The following is a 23513-nucleotide window of genomic DNA, read 5'->3' on the forward strand; positions in this document are numbered from 1 at the left end:
GTGTGAGAAAGATGAGCCCTGAGCTAAAATCCATGCTAATCCTCCTCTTTTTTATTTTTTGCTGAGGAAGACCGGCTCTGAGCTAACGTCTATTGCCAGTCCTCCCCCTTTTTTGTTCCCCCAAAGCCCAAGTAGATAGCTGTATGTCATAGTTGCACATCCTTCTAGTTGCTGTATGTGGGACGCGGTCTCAGCGTGGCCGGACAAGCAGTGTGTCAGTGCGCACCTGGAATCCTAACCCGGGCCGCCAGTAGCGGAGCGTGTGCACTTAACCGCTAAGCCATGGGGCCAGCCCCAGGAATGCAATTCTGACACGTGCTACAATATGGATGAATCTTGAAAACATCATGCTAAACGAAATAAGCTGAACATATAAAGACAAATACTGTTTGATTCCATTTATATGAGGTAGAATAGGCTAATTCATAGAGATAGAAAGTAGAATAGAGGTTACCAGAGGCTGGGAAGAGGGAGGAATGGGAGTTATTGTTTGATGGATACAGAACTTCTGTTAGGGATGATGACCAAGTTTTGAAAACAGAGAGTGGTGATGGTTGCACAACACTGAGAATGTATTAAACGCCACTGAATTGTACACTTGGAAAAGTGGCTACGTTGGTAAATTTTACATTATGTATATTTTACCGCAATAAACTTATGGGGGAAAAAAGAGAGTCGAGGCTTTACTTCTAACATCATGCAGTTGAAAGGTCATGGGCCCTGAATCCTGAGTATCACCATCATATAATTTTAGGTTGATTCATTCATTGTCAAAACCTCTGACCCAGCCCACTGTGCAGCCCTGCCCTCACACTTCCATACTCAGTGCTCACAGAGCTACTTCCCTTTCCTACATGGGCTGCCATGGTCCTGATGTGTCATATAAAGCCTACTTCAGATTACCTGGTTCCAGAGAAATATGGTGCTTTGCAACCCAAGAAATGCATATTTAACTTCACTTTCAAGGGATATAATTGCTCGGTCAGGAATCTTATCTGCTCTGTAAGGGACTGTCACCTCCATCCCTCTTGACTCTTTTCTGGCCCCTTCCCCTCTGATCTTCTCCCCTCCTTGTCCCCTTCATCTCTCCCTAGTCCTCACTCTACCTGGTCAAATCTTCTTAAAGACTCTGTTTTTCCACTCAATGAACACCCCTCTCTCCACCTCCAGTTCTCATCTCATTTCTTGTCTCTCACCCCACATTCTCACACTCCATTTAGGTCAACACTGACTGCCAGAGGCCCAGGGTCTCAGAGCTTCAGAGAAGAGGTTTAAAGGTCCCCTTGCCCAGGAGCTGGCTCTGATAGCGTGCTCCACCTCCTCGAGGCTGATCATTAACCCAGAGCTTATATAAGCAAAGGGCCATCCAAGGATGGGGAAGGCACCACCTGCAGCCATGGCCAGCACGTTAAGCCCCAGCACCACGACTGGGAACGCAGAGACACCTGCGATGTCAGAGCGCATCCGAAACCCTGCTGACATCTCCGTCATTGTCATCTATTTCCTAGTGGTGATGGCTGTAGGGCTGTGGGTATGTAGGAGCCCAATGGGGTGTTTAGGGCGGGCACGTGACCTGGGAGTAAAACGTCTGAGGGAGGGAAAGGTGTGGTGTGATGAAGATGAGAGAGCATTAGCAGCTGTCGCAGATTTCGTTGTCCTTTCCTCAGAATCATTTTCTCGTGTGTGACATAAACAGTGCTTACACTGAGTTAATTTATTTTGCTAACAACTCTATCACTTGAATAGAGCCAGCAGTAGGAACTTCAGACTTATTCTGTTCAGCCTCTCCAGCACCTGGCATAATGAATAAAGATGTTATTTTTATTACCTCACTTCTTTTATTTTCCTTTGTTATTTTCTCACTTTCTAATTTAGTTGAGTTGGATGCTTAATTCATTTACATTCATTCTTTCTTTTTAGTAATGAGTGTGAGGTTGCAATTTTTCTTCTAAAAACAACTTTAGTGATTCCTCACATTGTTTTCATAAATGAAAATAAACAGAAATTAGGACATAAGTTGAGGAATATGATTTCTTAAAATCCCTGTGTTTCTATGAAACTATGATTTTGAAGTACTTTAAAAATTGATGCTATATCACCACTTCCAAGAAAATGTTTCTCCCTTTAGGAGTGCTGGACGAGGTCACTTCCATCAGCACCTGGCCAGAGCCCCTGGGGCATCTTGGGTCCAGGCTGGGGCTTGACCCTCATACGTCTTCCCTTCTTCTCAGGCGATGCTGAGGACCAACCGGAACACTATTGGAGGCTTCTTCCTGGCTGGGCGAGATATGGTCTGGTGGCCGGTGAGTGGATCAGAGTTTCCCGGAGATAAATTTCCTGTGTCTGTGTGTTTAAGAGTAAATAAAGAGGTGTCTGTTGTAACCTCTCCTCTTTCATTTCTGATTTTACTTATTTGTGCCTTCTCTCTTTTTTTCTTGGTGAGTCTAGCTAAAGCCATTTGTGACAACATGGATGGACATTGAGGGTATAATGCAAAGTGAAATAAGTCAGAGGGAGAAAGTCAAATACCGTATGATTTCCTTCATTAAGTAGTAGATAATAACAACAATAAACAAACACATAGGGACAGAGATTGGATTGGTGGTTACCAGAGGGGAAGGGGGGAGGGAGGAGGGTGAAAGGGATAATTCGGTACATGTGTATGGTGATGGGTTGTAATTAGTATTTTGGTGGTGAACATGATGTAATCTATGCAGAAATAGAAGTACAATGATGTACACCTGAAATTTTTACAATGTTATAAACCAATGTTACTGCAATAAACAAAAAAATAAATAAATAAATAAAGAGTAAATAAAGAAAACTTGGGAATGCTGAGAATCTCTGATGTGCGTTGGTTGACTACCTGCTGTTGTCTCTTTTCCTAAATCCCTGGCCTCAGGTCTCTGCCCTGTAGTTCTAATCAATTACAGTGCGTCACTGATTATAAGAGCAGGTGTAATGCGGCCTTTAAGAAGACCCAGTTCAGCTCTGCTTCATGTTATTTTTTGCTGGTCCTCACCAAGAATCTTCTGCCTTGGCTCCTTGAGATCCCCAGCACATTCCTTCTTTGCTCCCAATCCTGAGCTAATGCTGCCCCTTTTTTTGGATGAGCCTCCCCTCTCTGCTCTCCTCCTTCAACACCCAGTTCAAGTCCTGCTTCGTCTGCACTCCCACCTGAATGTCTGCTCTATGCAGTTACCATAGAGGATATGTGTACCCTGTGATGGTGCAAATGCTGATGCCTCTTTGATTCTTGCCCAGTTGGTGTCTTCCTTGCTGGGCTTTAATGCTTGGCCTCCTTGGCCAGAGTCCCATTGCTGCATAGGGTGCATCTTCGTCTCTGAACCCATACAGTGTAAGCAGTGGGTTGGGTATACAGTGGATGCTCAGTACATGCTTCTTTCACAGATTTGCTGACTAAATATTATGAAGGAAAGCAGAGACCGGGAAATGACCTGGCTGGGGTGATTGAAGTAGATCAACTGAAAGCTCAGAATGGATTTTTACTTGGAATGTCCAATCCAACATTGCCTCCTTGGGACTGTTTTTGTGAAACATTCAAGATTGAACCAATCCCATAGCCACAAATGAGCTCATCCCCAAGTGGTTTTACAGAGGGCTGAAAAAGTGGGAAGAGAAAAAGGGGCACTGCAGGGGTTCCATACCCCAAATCTGTTCTGTCAGGACTAGTGCTCATCTGTGCCTACTCAAGAGATCTCTCTTGATCTTTGAGACTTAAGAAAAGCAGACAACGTGATGGAGAAGGAGGTGGATGAGAAGAGGGTCCTTAGGGCCAGAAGGATGAAGAGGAACTCCCTTCTACCCAACTTTGGGATTCTTGAGGCTGATTGAAGGGGCCTACAGGAGATCTGGAAGTTCTTGGCCAAGGATGGGCTCAAGCCAGAGCATTTGGGTAGATAGATTAATGTTCTTCTAAGGCAGAGATCACCAAGCTTTTCTATAAAGTGCCAGACTGTAAGTACTTTAGAGTTTATGGGCCATACAGTTTGTTGCAACCACACGACTCTGCCATTGTAGCACAGAAGCAGCCATGGTCAATACGTAAAACCAGCAAGCATGGCTGTGTTCCAGTAAAACTATGTATAGACATTGAAATTTGGATTTCACATAATTTCACATTTCACAAAATATTGTTCTTCTCAAGATTTTTTTTAACCATTCAAAAATGTAAAAAACATTCTTAACAACCATACAAACACTGGTGACTGGCTGGATTCAGCCCACGGGCCGTAGTTTGCTGACACGTGCCCTAAGGAATAGTGATGGAAAATCTCAACCTCTATCTGTTTTCAAGAAGTCTGATTTGGGTCTTTTAACTCTGATCCTAGTCTGTCCTCTTGGATTCCAGATGGGCGCCTCTCTCTTCGCCAGTAACATCGGCAGTGGCCACTTTGTGGGGCTGGCTGGGACGGGAGCGGCTTCAGGAATCGCCACTGCAGCATTTGAATGGAATGTAAGTGACATTATAGGCTTTTTCCTTTAAATCAAACCCATATCCAGGAATGTTTTTATGGGGATCTCTATGGGATAAACTCTGCTTTCATTTGATTTCTATTTTTCCTTCTCCTAACCCACCCCTCATTTGAACTTCAGGGCCTTCCCTGTGTGGCTCCATTCTGCCTGGGCCATTCCAGTCACATTATTGCCCACCTCTGAGATTTTGCTCAAGCAGTTATTCCCACCAGGAATGTCATTTCTATATGATTCAATCTCTACTTTCACTTGATTTCCTTTATTTTGTTTTATTATTTTAGCTCTCACTTGTATCTCTCCTCCCTGAGCTATTACACTATGTGTCCCGCTCTGAATTAGATGCAGGGAATTAAAAAATGTAAAAGCAATGGTCTCTTCTTTTGAGAAGCTTACATCCCAGTGGGAGAGAGAGGCACGCATTCACTACAGCGTAGAAAGTACAGAGAGAAACATGCAGGGAGCATTGAGAGATCTCACAGGAGGGGCATCCATCCTAGATGACAGGTGGGGCTTGGCATGTGTGGAGGGAGCTTCCTGGTACTGATGCCAGATAGATGGATAGAAACTGACCAGAAGGGGCCTGATCAAGGAAGTGACAGCACAGTAAGGAGTGAATGATTTAGAGATAGTAAGTAGAATCTACAAGACTCTGTGAGTGGATTCCTAATAGTTTTATTGCCGTTTCACCAGTAGAAGCCATGTCCTCTTAATTAGACCCTAAATTCTTTAAGAACAGGGACCATGTCCTCTCATGTCACTCGCACTGCCCCATCATCTAGCACCTGGCTGGGCACGTGGTGAACGTGCCATAATATTTCTTGAATTGCCTTAGTTTTTTCTGTCCTTTTCTCTTATCCTTTCTCGTGTTTCCACGTACATCTGCATGCATATCGATCAGAGGGAGATAACACAGTGAAATTGTAAGCAGACCGTCCCAGGATGGACTCAGAAAGTGATCTGAGTCATCACAAATGCCTGCACCTCTCCTTTGTTGAAGATTTTGCCCCTAGTTTCACTTTAGTATATCAGGCACTCTAGAATGGACCCAGCCCCTAGATATGCCCTATGGCTGTAGTTTTGCTTTGATAATGCCATGGACTCCAGAATGGAGCCAGCCCCCGGAGGCATGGACAAAATGCCCTTTGGCCCTAGTGGGTGTAATTACCAGGCTGCTGAGAGCTTGGCTGCTCCTCTTTTAACCTGTGAACTTGGGCTTCCTTAATCTCTGTGAGGTTCAAGTGCCCCCTCCATAAAATAGGAATCATTGTGCGTAGCGTGTCTGCCGCACCTGTGAGAGCAGTATGGCTGATATATGTGAAGTCTCTCTGTAAGCATTGCATACTAATGCAAGATTATACATTATTGTCATCGTATGTGGCAAGACTTGGGGGACACTGAGAATATTCTTCTATCTCCAAATTTCTTGCTCATTGCTTTGTCACTCTGCATACAATTCCTGCCATTCAAGAATAATTCCTTTTGGCAAAGATTGTATGATCTTCCAGTGGTCCAGCGGGGCTCAGATCTCTTCAGTCCATTTTTCGCCGCACACCTTTTGTCACATCTAAGCCCCAGGAAATAGTGGCCTCTGAATCATGGAAACAAGACAGGAATCCACAGCTGTCTTGGGGTCCTAATTGGTTGAGTGGGACAGGATTCAAGCAAACTTATTTTATTTTCAGACTCAGAGGTCATGAGATGATAAGCCAAGCCTCTTTCACTTTACACTCTTTTCTTGGTTTCTCGTAGGCCTCGCTGCTGTTACTTGTTCTAGCGTGGTTCTTTGTTCCCATATACATCAAGGCAGAGGTGAGTATCTGCAGATTTTCTCGGCACATCTGTCAGGCATTCATTTATTTCCTCATTCTTTCTGCCCAATCGTGAAACCTGGGTAATATCATTCGTCCCAGGATTTCTGGGCTTACATTTATAGAAATCCACTAGGTGCAGCCAGATTGATCTTGAAAATGGCTGCCGTCAGCTGTCCTCCTGCCGGTCACTATTGTGAGGGTTCCCACTTTCCCACATCCTCACCAACACATGGTATTTTCCTTCATCATAAGTTTTGCCATTCTGATATTTGTAAAGTAGTTTTTTTTTTCAATTGGAGGTAAGATATATCACAGCTATGGTGGCTCCCCTTGAACCTGGGTGTTGCCAACCAACTGGTTGCCAACCAACTGTTCTGCTACTCTCAGCCTAGCTACCACATTTATTCCTTCTGCTGCTGGTGCTCAGACCATGGGATGCTGTATCCTGGGAGAATTCCTGGGATGAGGGTACTCAGGGGCCCAGCCTTCTGGCCAGTACCTCTCCAGGTCATCATACATTTCTCCTTTGCTCGTCTTGGGTCCCTTCTAGTTCTAGGCTTGACCAAGCTCTGTTGAAGGATGCTGTCCTTGGTGCAAGGACCCCTGACGCAGAACTCATGCGTGCGTTCTTGGATGTGGCTTACCATCTTTGAGGGGGTTCCACACAGTTTATGAGTGACCAAGAGTTCCCCTTCTTGTTTTTGATAATATCATATGAATATTTATTTAACATTCTTTTATATGGGGGGAGATAAAATCACGAACTCCATCTGCTATGAAGAAACCAGAAGCTACACCTTTTATGCTACACATCACATAGTTGATCTCGTTTTTCAGAAACGATAACTTCAGATTTTTCTCTAAGTAGGGATTTAATGTCACTTTCTTCCTTTTAATAAAGATAATCCCGTAAATATATCCCCAAATGTGTATTTGCAATTTGCTCAATTATCAATTTATTATGTAACCATCATTGTGGTTCATTATTTACAAATAATATTGTTTTTACTAGACTGCAGCAGTATTGGTGAAAATAATAAAAATAATTTGCTGAGTGTTTACCACGCATTTAGTATTGTTGTAGGTATTTTACATCTACCTTCATATTAAACCCCACTTTCCACATGAGAAAATGGAGGTTCAGAAAGATTGTCCTTTGCCAAAGGTCACACTTCTAGTAAAAGTTGAATCTGGGAACAAATCCCAAGAATTCTGATTCCAACCCCTGTGTTCATTCCAACCTTCCTGCTCTCCCAAGAGGCTGTGCCTTTCTCACTCGTGTTCCCAAGGTGCCACATACAGTCACCTGCCAGTAGGTGCTTAGTAAATGTTGAATAATCCGAATGTGCTGGGCTCAGAGTGAATCCCTGTTGATGTCTATGTCTGCAGGTCATGACCATGCCAGAATATCTGAAGAAGCGGTTTGGTGGGAAGCGCCTCCAGATCTACCTCTCTGTCCTCTCCCTCTTCATCTTTGTGGTTTTGAGAATCACAGTGAGTTCAGCGCTCCTGGCATTTTAGCTTCCTGAGATAGCTTTGGTGGGGCTAGAGGGCTTTGATGGGGCTAGAGCGCTAAGATCAGAGAACTGGGTGTGCAGATATCGACAGTCTTTATGTGTCAAGCCATATGGATGTCTTAAACTGCCTGGGGTCTCTCTACCAAGTTTTTATGGAAAAAAGGAGCTTCAGAGACCCTGCATCTCTAGAGTAAAAGAATTTCAAGTCATGAGGCGCTCCAGAGTGTAAACTTACACTTTCATTAAAGATATGAAAAAATGGATGTACAGAAAGAACAAAATGTCTCATTCAAGTAACACAGCTATTTGTAGTAGAAAAGTGGAGACTTCTCTAGTCTCCTGCCTTTCCACTGCACAATAACCTCTTTATTCTCTTTATCAGGGCCAGTCTAGGTTTATATTTTCATTTTCAGCTTGATTATCTGACATGTGAGACAGGAGGAAAGTGCTTTGTATTATTATACTGACTTTTCTTAAATTTATTTTATCTAAGACCACTCCTATAAAACAGATGTCACAAGCAAGTGTTAAAAGAATTCTAAAAAAAAAAAAAAAAAGGAGTTCTAAAGCCTTTCAAAAGTTAAGTTCCTTGGAGATAATCATCGAGGAAAGAAGAAAGGAATTTGAAGATTCAGCAGCACATGTAGAAAACAAAGAAAGAGTGACTCATTTGCTCCTCATGTATCAGTGACTAATGAAATAATCTCCTGCAAGTTTATGGTCTAGGCAGTTCATGAGAGAAGAAGCTAACCCTCATTATCACTCTTCTGTTGAGTTGAGTTGTTCCTGGAAGTAAACCAGCTACTTAGATTAGATGACATGAGCCTTCCTAATGCAACGTGAGCATTTCCCAGCACTTACTGTATGTTTTTGAGCTTCTTGCAAGTGGTAATAAAGATTCCTATGCACTAGAAGTTCACCCTATGGTTAAGGATATAAGAATTTTAAACATGACATAGTTAACATTTTATAACGATATATGCAAATTTATATATTAAAATGCGAGTTTCAATAGAGTGTGTGGACAAGTACAGGAGACGTGCTATGAACCCCCAGGAAAGGGATTGGTCCCTGCTGGGTGGAATTATTGGAGATTGTCCTCATTTGCGGGGTCGGGGGGTAGGCTGCTAGTGTCTGGGGCCTTGCGCTTGCAGGTTCCATAAGTGGGTGGGACTCGATGATCTTCTAGTTCTCCTCTGGCTCTGACATCTACAGATTTATGGTTCTAAAGAACATGAACAGGGTACAGGAGCAGAATGATAGTGGCCAAAGTGACCCCTTACGGATGCAGCCTCCTGGAGTGGAAGGTTCCCGGTAGCCGGGAGGGGATGGAATGTTGGGGAGCTGAATGGAGGACCCAGAGCATGTATGTGACTGTGAGGGGTGTGTGGTTGGCTGGAAAGAGACAGTGGCAGGAGTCCATTCTTATCTACGAAGTTATGTTTTAAGTAATACTAGTCAGACAGCCTCCAGCTTATGATGATTCGACTTAAGATTTTTCAGCCTTAACGATGGTACAAAAACGATATGCATTCAGCAGAAACCATACTTTGAATTTTGAATTTTGATCTTTTCCTGGGCTAACAATATGCAGTAGGACACATTCTTGTGATGCTGGGCAGCGGCAGTGAGCCACAGCTCCTAGCCAGTCACACAATCGCAAGAACAAACAACCAATACGCTTCATACATTCTGTTGTTCACTTTCAATACAGTGTTCAATAAATTACAGGAGATATTCAACACTTTATTATAAAACAAGCTTTGTGTTAGATGATTTTGCCCAACAGTAGGCTAATGTAAGTGTTCTGAGCACATTTGAGGTAGGCTAGGCTAAACTATGACGTTTGGTAGGTTAGGTATATTAAATGCATTTTGAACTTGCAATGGGTTTGTTGAGATACAACCCCATTGTAAGTCAAGGAAGATCTGTAATAATTAACCTTAGGCACGACCTTTTGTGTACTATTACTCTCTGATAACAGATTCTGTCCTGGTTACTTATTAAATAGGTCATTATGAGGAGTTAGGACAGGACAGCTTTCACAGTCCTCCCCTCCCCAGGTTTGAAACAGTTCATCTTATTCACTGGTTCTCAACCTCCAATAACACACATACAGTCATGCACCAAATAACGATGTTTTGGTCAATGACAGACCGCATATATGATGGTGGTCTCATAAGATTAGTACCAATAGCCTAGGTGTGTAGTAGGATTTAACATCTAGGTTTATGTAAGTATGTGCTATGATGTTCGCACAATGACGAAATCACCTAACACATTTCTCAGAACATATCCCCATCGTTAAGCATCCTGTGACTGTATCGAGAATCACTGCAGACATGACATATGTTTACTCCTAAACATTTCAGTCTGTATGCCTTAAAGACATTGATATATTTTTGGAAAACCACACTGCAAATTTTAAAATCAGGAAATCAACTTTGATACAAACTATTATGTAATCAGATATTGACTGTTGTCCTAATAATGTCCTTTAATAGCAAAAGAAAATCCTGGATCATGCAATGCCTCTTTTTTATGAGAAATATTTTATAGCCATTGTAAATGTAATTAATTTCATTGAATTGTACACGTTAAAATGGCTAAAATGGCAAATTTTATTTATACATATTTTACCACAATAAAAACGCATTGGCAATATAAGCTACTCACATATAATTTCAAAACCATCAATTTAATGCCTTAATTTTACTGTATAAGAGAAACAAAAGTCAAGGAATTCATAATATGATAATAAGTGTTTTAACAAGTAAATGATTAGGCATTAGTACACAAGTCCTAATACTGTAGTTAAATACTTATCCCCACCCCACCATGTAGATCAGTATGAATCTGACAGCTATAAACGCAGGCAGATGCAGGTATGTTTTATGGCAACTCAAATACAATGAGTGGCATCTCAGTAGGTGATATTTTTTCTGAAATAGTAATAATTATTTTGTTAATATCCAATTTTGTAAAAAGTACAGTCTTCCCTCAATTTACACAGCCATTGCATTCCTTGAAAACCCAGAGATAACAAATTGACAGGAAGTACTATGTGTTTGTAAAACAGAGTTAGTTTCTAGGCTCAGATAATCAAGAACAGGCTTTTCACCAACACAAATGTCTGCTGAGATGACAAAACAATAGGTTTTATTTCAAATCTTAGAGGGAAAAAACAACCATCTCCTGTGACACCCATTCCAAACTCAAAGAAACCTACCTCTAATTCTTCTGATTGTGAATCCTGCCACTTATCCCTTTTCCTCACCTCACTCATGCTTTCCTTTTCCTTAGATTCGATGATTTATCCTCATAATCACTCTTCAGCACATAGACTCAGTTTCTCTGTCTATCTCCCCTTTCATTGAACTCCCCTTGAAAAACTCCAACCTTGGTTGAATCCAGCTTCCAACTTACTCTGTGCTACACCCAGGGATTTTACTTCTGTCTTTCTAACTAACGTGCTTGTATGCTATTTTTCAGATGTTTTTTGTGGATTTTTGTGTGTGTGTGGAGCCTGGGAGGATGAGAACTGAAGGGGCAGATCCAAGTGGGGCTAGCACAAGTTTGTGTTGAAGTAAGATCAGGGAAGCTGGGAGCACACTTTGGGGGTACAGAGGTTCAGGCAGAGCTGGGTGGACTTGAGAGTCCCTCTGCTGGGCTCTAAACCTCAACCAATAATCCTTTCATCTGTGTTTCTTATAATTTTTACCCTTGTCCTCTTAGTGACTATTCTAAACTGTTTACAACTTCTTTAGCTCCTGGATCTCTGCCTCTTATCAGAAAACCTCGCCTCTTACTTGACATAGGAAATTTAGGCATGAACTAACACATCCCTCCAACCACCCAAATAATCTTTTCTTCATTTTTCCCTTCCCCCCACAACTCTGAAGTTGAAGAGTCTTCCTTTTGTCAAAGGCCAACCACTCAACCTGTGTCTACTCTTTTTTTTTTTTCTTTGGTGAGGAAGATCAGCCCTGAGCTAACATCTGATGCCAATCCTCCTCTTTTTGCTGAGGAAGATTGGCCCCGAGCTAACATCTGTGCCCATCTTCCTCTACTTTATATGGGACGCCGCCACAGCATGGCTCAACAAGCAGTGCATCTGTGCGAGCCCGGGATCCGACCCCTGGGTCGCAACAGCGGAGTGCACGCACTTGACCACTTGCGCCGCTGGGCCGGCCCCAACCTATGTCTACTCTTGATCCCATCTCTTCTCAATGTCTCTGGCTACTTGCTTCCCCCCCCGAACCATCATCTATTACTTCTTGCTTTCTACTACCCTCAAACGTGATCAGGTATCTTCCTTCATAACAATAATCATTGCTTTACTCTGTCTACCTACTCCTCTATTTTTCGTTATTCTTTCTCTGCTAACAATCATGAAAGAGTAGTCTATACAAGCTGTTGTGTAGACATTGCTCACTTTCCGTTCACTCACTCACCATTCTTCTGTATGATCAGTTCAATAATTGATCCTCTGAGGATGAGATCTGGCTTCCAAGGACTTCATAACTGGATTGCAGAGATGACATAGAGAGCTATAGTAATCAATGAAGAGATCAGTGATGCAGTGCAGACTCAATGCTGGGGAAAATTTAGCAGGAACCAACTCACTCCCCACCAAAGAGTCTACAGCCACAGTTCTTGGACACAGGCTCAGTCAGATGTAGGGTTTGGATGGAGGGACAATCTAAATGTGGAGACAACATGAGCAAAGACCCGGAATTAGAACTGACATGGCATTTTGAAGAGTTGAGTTAAAAGTGTTGTGTGGACTATATCATGTTGTAAGTGTTGATGCGGTTGTGTTGTCCTCCCGTGATTGTACCTGTAGATGCTTTCTTTGTTAACAAATACTTAGAACTCAGCATAAGGTAGAGAGCCAAGGTCCCAGGCAACAGCTGGTAGACACTCACCCCGTCCATTATCCTTCACCAATATTAGAATTCTAACCCTACACAACTATACAAAGGGATCCTAAAGTTGATTTGACCCAAACTCTTCTTTTTACAGCTGATCAAGGTGGAGCCTAGTGAGTGGAAATGATTTGTCTGAGTTTACACCATGAATTAGCGTCACAGCCAGCACAGAGCCCAGTTTTCCTATCGGTATAGAGTTCTTTATTTTTGTGTGGGTAGTATTATACACAACATAAAAGTGCCCAAAACATAAATGAACAGGTCAATCATTCATTACAAATACCCCCATAACCAAGAAGTCCCTCTCATGATTCCTTACAAATACTACTCTCTCCTTCCCCTAAAAATAACTACCACCCTAATTTCTAACACTTCAAGTTAGTTTTGCCTCTTGAATTTTATATAAATATGACAAAGCAGTAAGTATTCTTTTGTTCCTAACCTCTTTTTGATCAGAATTATATTTGTAAGATTCATCCATATTATTGATGCAATTACTCATTTTCATTGTTATGAAGTATTGCATTGTATGACTATACCAATTTTATTTGTTCTACTGTTGGTGAAGAAATATGTGGTTTCTACCTCTTGGCTATTAGGAATAATGCCGCTATGAACATTTGGTATATGTCTCTTAGTGCTCTTAAACATGCATTTCTGTATGCTCAAGGAATCTAATTGCTTGGTCATATGGTAAACATCTATTTGACGTTAGTGGATAATACAAAACATGTTTTCAAAGCATTTACATTTACACTCTCACCAGCAGCATATTAAAGTTCATATTGCTTAACAGACCTATCAACAGTTGGTGTTGTCTGCAATCTTTCAAATTTTAGCCATTCTATGAGTGTGTGGTGATGTCTCATTGTGGCTTTAATTTGCATTTCCTTCCATTTCCAGTGAGATGGAGCATCTTCACAGGGGTCTCAGGTGTTTATTGACCATTTGGCTATATTCTTGAGAAATGCCTATTCAGGTTTCATGTTCATTTTTAAATCGAGTTGTCTTGTCTCTTTCTTATTCTTTTATAGGAGTACTGGCTCTTTATGGGTTTTATGTGTTACAAATATCTTCTCCAAACATGTGGCTTGTCTTTGAATAAACAGAAGTTCCTAATTTTGATGTAGTCAACTTTAGCAATCTTTTCTTTTTGGTTGGTGCTTTTCGAGTAAGAAATCTTTCCCTCTCCCAAGGGCAAGGAGAAATGCTACTATACTAACCTCTGTTCTTTGTTCTTCCTTCTTCCTCCTCTCCTCCTCTCCCTGCTCCTCTCTCCTCTCCTCCCCTCTTCTTTTTCTCCTTCTCTTTCTCCTCCTCCTATTCCTTCTTCTTCTCTCCCTCCCTCCCTTCTTTTCTCTCTCTTTCTCTCTCTCTCATATTTTTAAATGATTTGAGATTACGTTACATATATCAATGCCCTTTATCCCCAAATAATTCCATATAAATTTCCCCCAGATTTAACATTCATTGATGATTCTAGAATCGTTGACAATTCTATTCAATGATTTTTACCTGATCCAATCTTTACTACGACAGTTGCAAAATGATGGTTTTCCAATTCTAGCACCCCCTTTATATTCCTATTCCTAGAAAGAGGAATAGTCTCTTTCAAAACCACAGTAAAATCATCAACTTCACTAAATGTCACATTGATACAATAGTTTTATCTAATCTACTATCTAAATTCCAATTTTGTCAATTGACACAATAATATCCTTTTTGGTATCTTTACTTTTCCGGTAGAGAATGCAGTCTAGGGTCTGGTATTACATTTAGTTGTCAAGTGTCTTTAGCTTCCTTTAACCTGGAACGAACCCGTAGCCTTTTTTTATCTTTGATGACATTGAAGAATAGAGGTCCTCACCGATCATTCTTAATATAACAATCTTCATTTTGGATTTTTCTGGTATTTCCTGATGGTTGGATTCAGGTTATGCATTCTTGGCTGGAATACTGCATAAGTCATATTGTGTCCTACTCAAGGTATCCTATCTGGAGACATTTGACGTCCATCTGTTCCTCAGTGGTGATGTTGCTTTTGATCACCTGGTTGAGATTTTGCCAGATTTCTCCACTGTATAATTACTGGGTTTTTCCCCCTGTAAGTAATAAGCAGTTTGTGATGAGATACCTTAAACCATGCAAATATCCTGTTCATCTTTAAAATTTACCACTAGACTTGTCATTCATAGATGATTCTTACTTGATCCAATCTTTACTGTAATGGTTGCCAAATGAAGATTTTCCAACTCTAGCACTCCTTCTGTAGTTACCAGTCAGCATTCAGCATCCTACTAAAGACAAGAGCCCTTCGTTCTCCTCTATCTACCTACCTATCTACCTATCTATTTATCTATTGCTGATATGGACTCATAAATTTGTATTTATCATTGGTTTACAAATGGTTATTGTATGTAATTATATTGATGCTCATATTATACCAGATTGGGCCAGTAGAAGCTCCTCAAACTGGTTCCTGTGTAAAGAATGTGACATGCCTCCATCATTTTCTTGGGCAATTCCTCAAATTCTGGCATAACAAAATGTTCCAGACTCATCTTGTACCAACCCTCCTCTTGCCCTGGAAGCATTCATTTTTCTGCGGGAGGATATTAAAGACCAAAGTCTGGGTGCTAAGTGTGTTCATTGAGTTGCTTTTTTATCGTGGCTCTTTTAGCAGACAGAATTAGGAAATATTTACATATATGCACACATGTACATACACATACACACACATATATAGGTGTGTTTATAATTGTAGGAAAATTGAAACAAACATATAATTGTGAAAATCCCCATTGGCAAACAAAAATGTTGATTTTAAGAATACGTGGAAAAAATTCTCCATCATAGTCAAGAGTGTTCCTATAAGCAATTACTTAGCCTCTTTAAGCTTGTTGGTACAGGAAAAGGTCTCAGTCATGCTGCCTCGATTTAGCAATGAACTAACTGCTATTATATAGAGAAACAGAGAGTAAAATTGCTGTTTGAGGCTCTATGAAAGATATTGCTGTGAGGACATCTAAGTGGAATTTTGAAGGATGAGCAGAAGATTACCACGAAAAGAAGTTGGTGGAGGGGGCGGGGGGAAGGACACTAGAGCAGAGAAAATAGAGGCTTGAAACGCACATTTCTTTTCCATCCTGACTGTTCCTTTTTTAGTCAGACATATTTTCTGGAGCCATATTCATCAAGCTGGCCTTGGGATTGGACCTTTATCTGGCCATCTTCATCCTCTTGGCTGTCACTGCTATTTACACAATCACTGGTGAGTCCATTGCATATTTAGCTCAGTCATGCTATCTTCTGCTGATCTCACCCCAATCTGCAATTAGCAACCTCAGGGTTATCCCTGTCACTACCAAAGTAAGGATACCCTTTTATTCCCACTATGAGAGTCAGGCACAGGCCAAGAAATACAACTAAAGTGAACAATCTTCGGAATTAGTTGTGAGCACCTTGATGGAGGATAATGATATGGTGGGTAAAGTAGGGAAATGGTGATTTGGCTCAGCTATGTGTTGAGTACCCAGGTTGGCATTTGGAATCCAGCATATCACACACATGGAAGGTCAGGATGAAATAGCAGCTCAGACATGAGAATACACCAAATGAATACACGATGCCAGGGCATGGTGGTGGGCTATGAATGGCAGAATCAGGAAAGAAGAACTGGTGCAGTGAGTTGGTTGTGGGGAGAGGATATGTGGTAATAGTTCAAGCAGGTTTTCACGAACCAGATACATTGATGTAGTGTCTCATTCATACTAACTTATGAAAATTAAACTATACCAGCTCAGTTAGGAAAAAATAAAGAAAATAACAGCTGGAACAATCAAGACAGTTCTGGAGCCATTTTCAAACACTGAGCATATGTTTCAGTGTAAGTGAGAGATGAGGGCATGAATCTCCTGTTTTCAGGATCAATCTTGTTTCCCCAAGACACTCTCATAAGAGAAATATCTTATTGACTGAGAGTCTAATGAGTCTAGAGTTGAAAGAGAAGTTGTTTTTTGTACATTGCAGCAAAACACACGTCAACAACTCTATCTGGTGTACAACTAACGAAACAATGATATCTGTGTTCCAACACTACAGCGAAAACGGCTTGGCTCAATTTTTTGAAAGCAAGAATATTGTGCTAAATGGAGTGAATTGAGGGATTGTTGAGGGAAACTTTCATGCTATTAAAACTTTGCCTTTTCTCTTATTTAATATTCAAAAACTTACACAAAGATGGAACTCCACAATATTTCATAGAAACTTTGAGTCAAGGCAAGGCAAGGCAGACAGGAGGGTCAATGAGAGACATAACGACTGAGGAGATGATGCTGAGAGGAGTTTGTGGTCCAGCCAGCTTTTGCTATGTTTTCTGTTGAGTCTTTTCCAGGGTTTGGGTGGAAGAGAACTGGAGGTGAAGGCAAATGGATGAGGACACATGGATAAAATGTCTTGGTTCTTGTCTTTCTCTTCACAGGGGGCTTGGCCTCAGTTATTTACACAGACACCCTCCAGACCTTCGTCATGCTGATAGGTTCTTTTATTCTCATGGGGTTTGGTAAGTGACAACAGCATGAGTGGTTCTCTGGGACTGGAAATCGTGGACTTGTGTCTGTTCAGTTCGTCTGCTCTTTACTGCTGCCTCCCAGTTCTATCTGGTCACATTTTCCAATCATTCATATAATTCACATCACTGAAATATCTGCCTGACTTCTTTTTTGCTGGACTATCTCAGCATGAGGAAATAAAGGAGAAGAACTTTACATCCTTTAAAAAATTATTGCTCAGGTAAATGACCTGTTTAATTTTAACATCTTTGTGTTCAGAATGAACAAAGTATCATTGCATTGATAATTTTTCAAAAATATTGGTACATTGGATTCAATTCACAGAAATCCTTAATTTATACAGAATCTTCATAAAATGAAGGATTAAATATTAGGGGAATTTTAGATAACTGAGTATTAACTTCATTATGACTGTTTCTGATGGAAATTGTTAAAGTACATTACTCACTATTGTTAGAATATACAAACATAGGTTTGATTTTTCTTTTTTTTTTTTTTGTTTATTGCAGTAACACTGGTTTATAACATTGTATAAGTTTCAGGTGTACATCATTATACTTCTATTTCTGCATAGATTACATTATGTTCACCACCCAAATACTAACTACAACCCATCACCACACACTTGTGCCTAATTATCCCTTTCACCCCCTTCCCTCCCCCCTTCCCCTCTGGTAACCACCAACCCAATCTCTGTCTCTATGTGTTTGTTTATTGTTGTTATTATCTACTACTTAATGAGGGAAATCATACCGTATTTGACCTTCTCCCTCTGACTTATTTTACTTTGCATAATACCCTCAATGTCCATCCATGTTGTCACAAATGGCTGGATTTCATCATTTCTTATGGCTGAGTAGTATTCCATTGTGTATATATACCACATCTTCTATATTCATTCATCCCTTGATGGGCACTTAGGTTGCTTCCAAGTCTTGGCTATTGTGAATAATGCTGCAATGAACACAGGGGTGCATGTATCTTTACGCATTGGCGTTTTCAAGTTCTTTGGATAAATACCCAGCAGTGGAATAGCTGGATCATATGGTAGTTCTATCCTTAATTTTTTGAGGACTCTCCATGCTGTTTTCCATAGTGGCTGCACGAGTTTGCACTCCCACCAGCAGTGTATGAGAGTTCCCTTCTCTCCACATCCTCTCCAACACATGTTGTTTCCTGTCTTGTTAATTATAGCCATTCTGACAGGCATGAGGTGATATCTCGTTGTAGTTTTGATTTGCATTTCCCTGATAGTTAATGATGTTGAACATCTTTTCATGTGTCTGTTAACCATATGTATATCTTCTTTGGAGAAATGTCTGTTCAGGTCTTTTGCCCATTTTTTAATTGGATTGGTAGTTTTTTTGTTGTTGAGATGCATGAGTTCTTTATATATTTTGGAGATTCAGCCCTTATCAGATGTATGGTTTGCAAATATCTTCTCCCAATTGTTAGGTTGTCTTTTCGTTTTGTTGATGCTTTCCTTTGCTGTGCAGAAGCTTTTTAGTTTGATGTAGTCCCATTTGTGTATTTTTTCTATTGTTTCTCTTGCCCGGTCAGACATGGTGCTTGAAAAGATGTTGCTAAGACCAATGTCGAAGAGCCTACTGCCTGTTTTCTTCTAGAAGTTTCATAGTTTCAGGTCTTACATTCAAGTCCTTAATCCATTTGGAGTTAATTTTTGTGTATGGTGTAAGGTAAGAGTCTACTTTCATTTTTTTGCATGTGGCTATCCAGTTTTCCCAACACCATTTGTTGAAGAGACTTTCTTTTCTCCATTGTATGTTCTTGGCTCCTTTGTCGAAGATTAGCTGTCCATAGATGTGTGGGTTTCTTTCTGGGCTTTTGATTCTATTCCGTTGATCTGTGTGTCTGTTTTTGTGCCAGTACCATGCTGTTTTGGTTACTATAGCTTTGTAGTATATTTTGAAATCAAGGAGTGTGATACCTCCAGCTTTGTTCTTTTTTCTCAGAATTCCTTTAGCTATTCGGAGTCTTTTGTTGCTCCATATAAATTTTAGGGTTCTTTGTTCTATTTCTGTGAAAAATGTTGTTGGAACTTTGATGGGGATTGCATTGAATCTATAGATTGCTTTAGGAAGTATGGACATCTTAACTATGTTAATTCTTCCAATCCAAGGGCACGAAATATCTTTCCATTTCTTTGTGTATTCTTCCATTTTTTTCAGCCATGTTTTATAGTTTTCAGTGTACAGATCTTTCACCTCTTTGGTTAAGTTTGTTCCTAGATATTTTATTCTTTTTGTTGCAATTGTAAATGAGATTGTATTCTTAATTTCTCTTTCTGCTACTTCGTTGTTAGTGTATAGAAATGCAACTGATTTTTCTATGTTGATTTTGTATCCTGTAACTTTACCGTATTCGTTTATTACTTCTAAAAGTTTTTTGGTGGATTCATTAGGGTTTTCTATATATAAAATTATGTCATCTGCAAATAGTGACAGTTTCACTTCTTCCTTTCCAGTTTGGATCCCTTTTGTTTCTTTCTCTTGCCTGATTGCTCTGGCTAGGACTTCTAGTACTATGTTAAATTGGAGTGGTGACAGTGGGCATCCTTGTCTGGTTCCTGTTCTTGAAGGGATAGCTTTCAGTCTTTCACCATTCAGGATGATACTAGCTGTGGGTTTGTCATATATGGCCTTTATTATGTTGAGGTACTTTCCTTCTATACCCATTTTATTCAGAGTTTTTATCATAAACGGATGCTGTATCTTGTCAAATGCTTTCTCTGCATCTATTGAAATGATCATGTGATTTTTAGTCTTCATTTTATTAATGTGGTCTATTACAGTGATTGATTTGCGAATGTTGAACCATCCTTGCATACCTGGAATAAATCCCACTTGGTCATGGTGTATAATCTTTTTAACGTATTGTTGTATGCAATTTGCTAGTATTTTGTTGAGGGTTTTTGCGTCAATGTTCATCAGTGATATTGGCCTGTAATTTTCTTTTTTTGTGTTCTCCTTGTCTGGTTTTGGTATCAGGGTAATGTCGGCTTCGTAGAATGAGTTAGGGAGCTTCCCCCTCTCTTCAATTTTTTGGAAGAGTTTGAGAAGGACAGATATTAAGTTTTCTTTGAATGTTTGGTAGAATCCACCAGGGAAGCCGTCTGGTCCTGAACTTTTATTTTTGGGGAGGTTTTTGATTACTGTTTCAATCTCCTTACTGGTGATTGGTCTATTCAAATTCTCTATTTCTTCTTGATCCAGTTTTGGAACATTGTATGATTCTAAGAATTTATCCATTTATTCCAGATTGTCAAATTTGTTGGCATATAGCTTTTCATAGTATTCTCTTATAATCTTTTGTATTTCTGAGGTGTCTGTTGTAATTTCTCCTCTTTCATTTCTGATTTTGCTAATTTGTGCCTTCTCTCTTGTTTTCTTGGTGAGTCTAGCTAAAGGTTTGTCAATTTTGTTGATCTTTTCAAAGAACCAGCTCTTGGTTTTATTAATTTTTTCTATTGTTTTTTAGTCTCTATTTCATTTATTTCTGCTGTGATTTTTATTATTTCCCTTCTTCTACTGATTTTGGGCGTTGTTTGTTCTTCTTTTTCCAGTTCCTTTAGGTGCATTGTTAGATTGTTTATTTGAGATTTTTCTTGTTTGTTGAGATAGGCTTGTATTGTTATAAACTTCCCTCTTAGAACCGCTTTTGCTGTATCCCATAAATTCTGGCATGTCGTATTGTCATTTTCACTTGTCTCCAGGTATTTTTTGATTTCTCCTTTGATTTCTTCTTGACCCAATTGTTGTTCAGTAGCATTTTGTTTAATCTCCACGTATTTGTGGCTTTTCTGATTTTCTTCCTATAGTTGATTTCTAGTTTCATACCATTGTGGTCAGAAAAGATGCTTGGTATTATTTCAATCTTCTTAAATTTATGGAGACTTATTTTGTGGCCTAATATGTGATCAATCCTGGAGAATGTTCCATGCGCATTTGAAAAGAACGCGTTTTCTTCGGTTTTTGGATGGAATGCTCTGTATATATCTACTAGGTCCATCTGTTCTAGTGTGTCGTTTAAGGCCAATGTTTCCTTATTGATCTTCTGTTTGGATGATCTATCCATTGGTGTAAGTGGAGTGTTAAAGTCCCCTACTATTATTGTGTTACTGTCTATTTCTGTTTTTATGTCTGTTAATAATTGCTTTATATATTTAGGTGCACATACATTGGGTGCGTAGATATTTACAAGTGTTATACCCTCTTGTTGGGTTGTTCCCTTGAGCATTATGTAATGCCCTTCTTTGTCTCTTTTTACAGTTTTTGTTTTAAAGTCTATTTTGTCTGATATAAGTATTGCTACCCCAGCTTTCTTTTCATTGCCATTTGCGTGGAGTATCTTTTTCCATCCCTTCACTTTCAGTTTGTGACTGTCTTTAGGTCTGAAGTGTTCTCTTGTATGCAGCATATATATGGGTCTTGTTGTTTTATCCAATCAGCCACCCTATGCCTTTTAATTGAAGCATTTAGTCCATTGACGTTTAAAGTAGCTATTGATAAGTATGTACTTACTGCCATTTTTTAACTTTTTTTTCTCAGTGTTTTAGTAGTCCTTCTCTGTTCCTTTCTTCTTCTATACAGAATTGATGGTCTCTTTAGTTTGACCTCTGTCTGAAAGCTCTGCTCTTTAACACCCCTCCTCCCCCCTTTTATGTTTTTGATATCATATCTAACCTCTTTTTTGTGCATTTGTATCCATTACCCTCTTCTCATGGAAATACATAATTGTTCCTTTCGTGGTCTTCTTTTTTCCCCTTAAATCAGTCCCTTTAACATTTCTTGTAGCACTGGTTTCTTGGTGACAAACTCCTTTAATTTTTGCTTGTCTGGGAAATTTTTGATCTCTCCTTCCATTTTGAATGATAACCTTGCTGGGTCAAGTATTCTTGGCTGTAAGTTTTTTCCTTTTAGCACTTTAAATATATTGTGCCATTCTCTTCTAGCCTGTAAGGTTTCCACTAAGAAGTCAGCTGATAGCCTTATGGGGTTTCCTTTGTATGTAACTTGTCTTTCTCTTGCAGCTTTTAGTATTCTCTCTTTATCTTTAATTCTGTAAATTTTAATTATGATGTGTCTTGTTGTGGTCCTCTTTGGGTTTACCTTGTTTGGGGCTCTCTGTGATTCCTGTACCTGGATGTCTGTTTCTTCCTTAGGTTAGGGAAGTTTTCATCTATTATTTCTTGAACTAGATTCTCTGCCCCTTTGTCTCACTCTTCTCCTTCTGGGACACCTATAACACGGATGTTAGTGCACTTGACAGTCTAAGGTCCCTTAGACTGTCCTCACTCTTTTTAATTCTTTTCTCTTTTACCTGTTCAGCTTGGGTAATTTCTTCTAGTCTTTAGTCCAGCTCACAGATCTGTTCTTCTGTATCCTCTACTCTGCTTTTGAGTCCCTCTAGTGAATTTTTCATTTCCAGTATTGTATTCTTCATTTCTGATTGGTTCTTTTTTATATCTTCCATTTCTTTGTTGACATTCTCACTGAGTTCATCTGTTCTTCTCCACAGATCAGTGAGCATCCTTAATACTCTTTGTTTGAACTCTCTGTTGGGTAGGTTGCTCATTTCTGTTTCACTTAGTTCCTTTTCTGGGGTTTTGTCCTGTTCCCTTACTTGGAATGTATTCCTTTGCCTCCTCATTTTGCCTCTTTCCCTGTGCTTGTGTCTAGGTATTACGCAGGTCAGTTACATCTCCTGCTCTTGGATAGGTGACCTTATGTAAGTGATGGCTCAGGAGGCCTGCCGTGTGCTTCCCTCAGTTCTCAATGTTCCAGGGGTGACCCCTATGTGGGCTACATATGCCATTCTGTTGTGGCCTGTTTGCTCTCACTGTAGGCACCCAGGGAGGCCGAGTTATGCTCCTGGCCAGCTGTTGTAATGCTCAGCTGTTTGTAGTTGTTGTGGGCCCTTCAGTCTCTTTATCAGGTCTGGGGAGCCCCAGCACAGTTGGCTGCAAGTTCTAATACCACATTTGTGTTGCAGTATTTCTTTTAAGTGAGTAGGCCCCCACAGTGGCAGGTTCTTAGGCTCAGGGGCTTACAATTGCTATAAGCCTCCAGCCTTTAGGTCTCTTGTCAGCTCTCTGAGGATTGCAGCTGGGTGGGGCTGGCCTCAGGCATGGGAGCACCCAATTGTTTCAGGCTTTGGAAGGTGGGG

The 23513-nt window shown here is 40.2% G+C and overlaps 1 protein-coding gene across 2 annotated transcripts in view; it reads left to right on the forward strand.

Moving 5' to 3' along the window:
- The first annotated feature begins 1396 nt into the window (after positions 1–1396).
- LOC101388333 (solute carrier family 5 member 4) overlaps positions 1397–23513 on the forward strand; it is a 49164-nt gene continuing 27047 nt past the window's right edge. Inside the window, exons 1-7 of one of the 2 annotated variants that reach the window (XM_087423928.1) lie at positions 1397–1531; positions 2232–2303; positions 4373–4477; positions 6247–6306; positions 7698–7802; positions 15922–16027; positions 17237–17317. In XM_087423928.1, the coding sequence (XP_087280054.1) occupies positions 1397–1531; positions 2232–2303; positions 4373–4477; positions 6247–6306; positions 7698–7802; positions 15922–16027; positions 17237–17317 (664 nt within the window). The remainder of the gene's footprint in view (positions 1532–2231; positions 2304–4372; positions 4478–6246; positions 6307–7697; positions 7803–15921; positions 16028–17236; positions 17318–23513) is intronic. The other variant, XM_087423929.1, reaches the window with a different exon arrangement.

This window comes from Ceratotherium simum, chromosome 35 (genome assembly GCF_057802395.1).
Source record: "Ceratotherium simum simum isolate JZ-2026a chromosome 35, ASM5780239v1, whole genome shotgun sequence".
Classification (NCBI taxonomy): domain Eukaryota; kingdom Metazoa; phylum Chordata; class Mammalia; order Perissodactyla; family Rhinocerotidae; genus Ceratotherium; species Ceratotherium simum.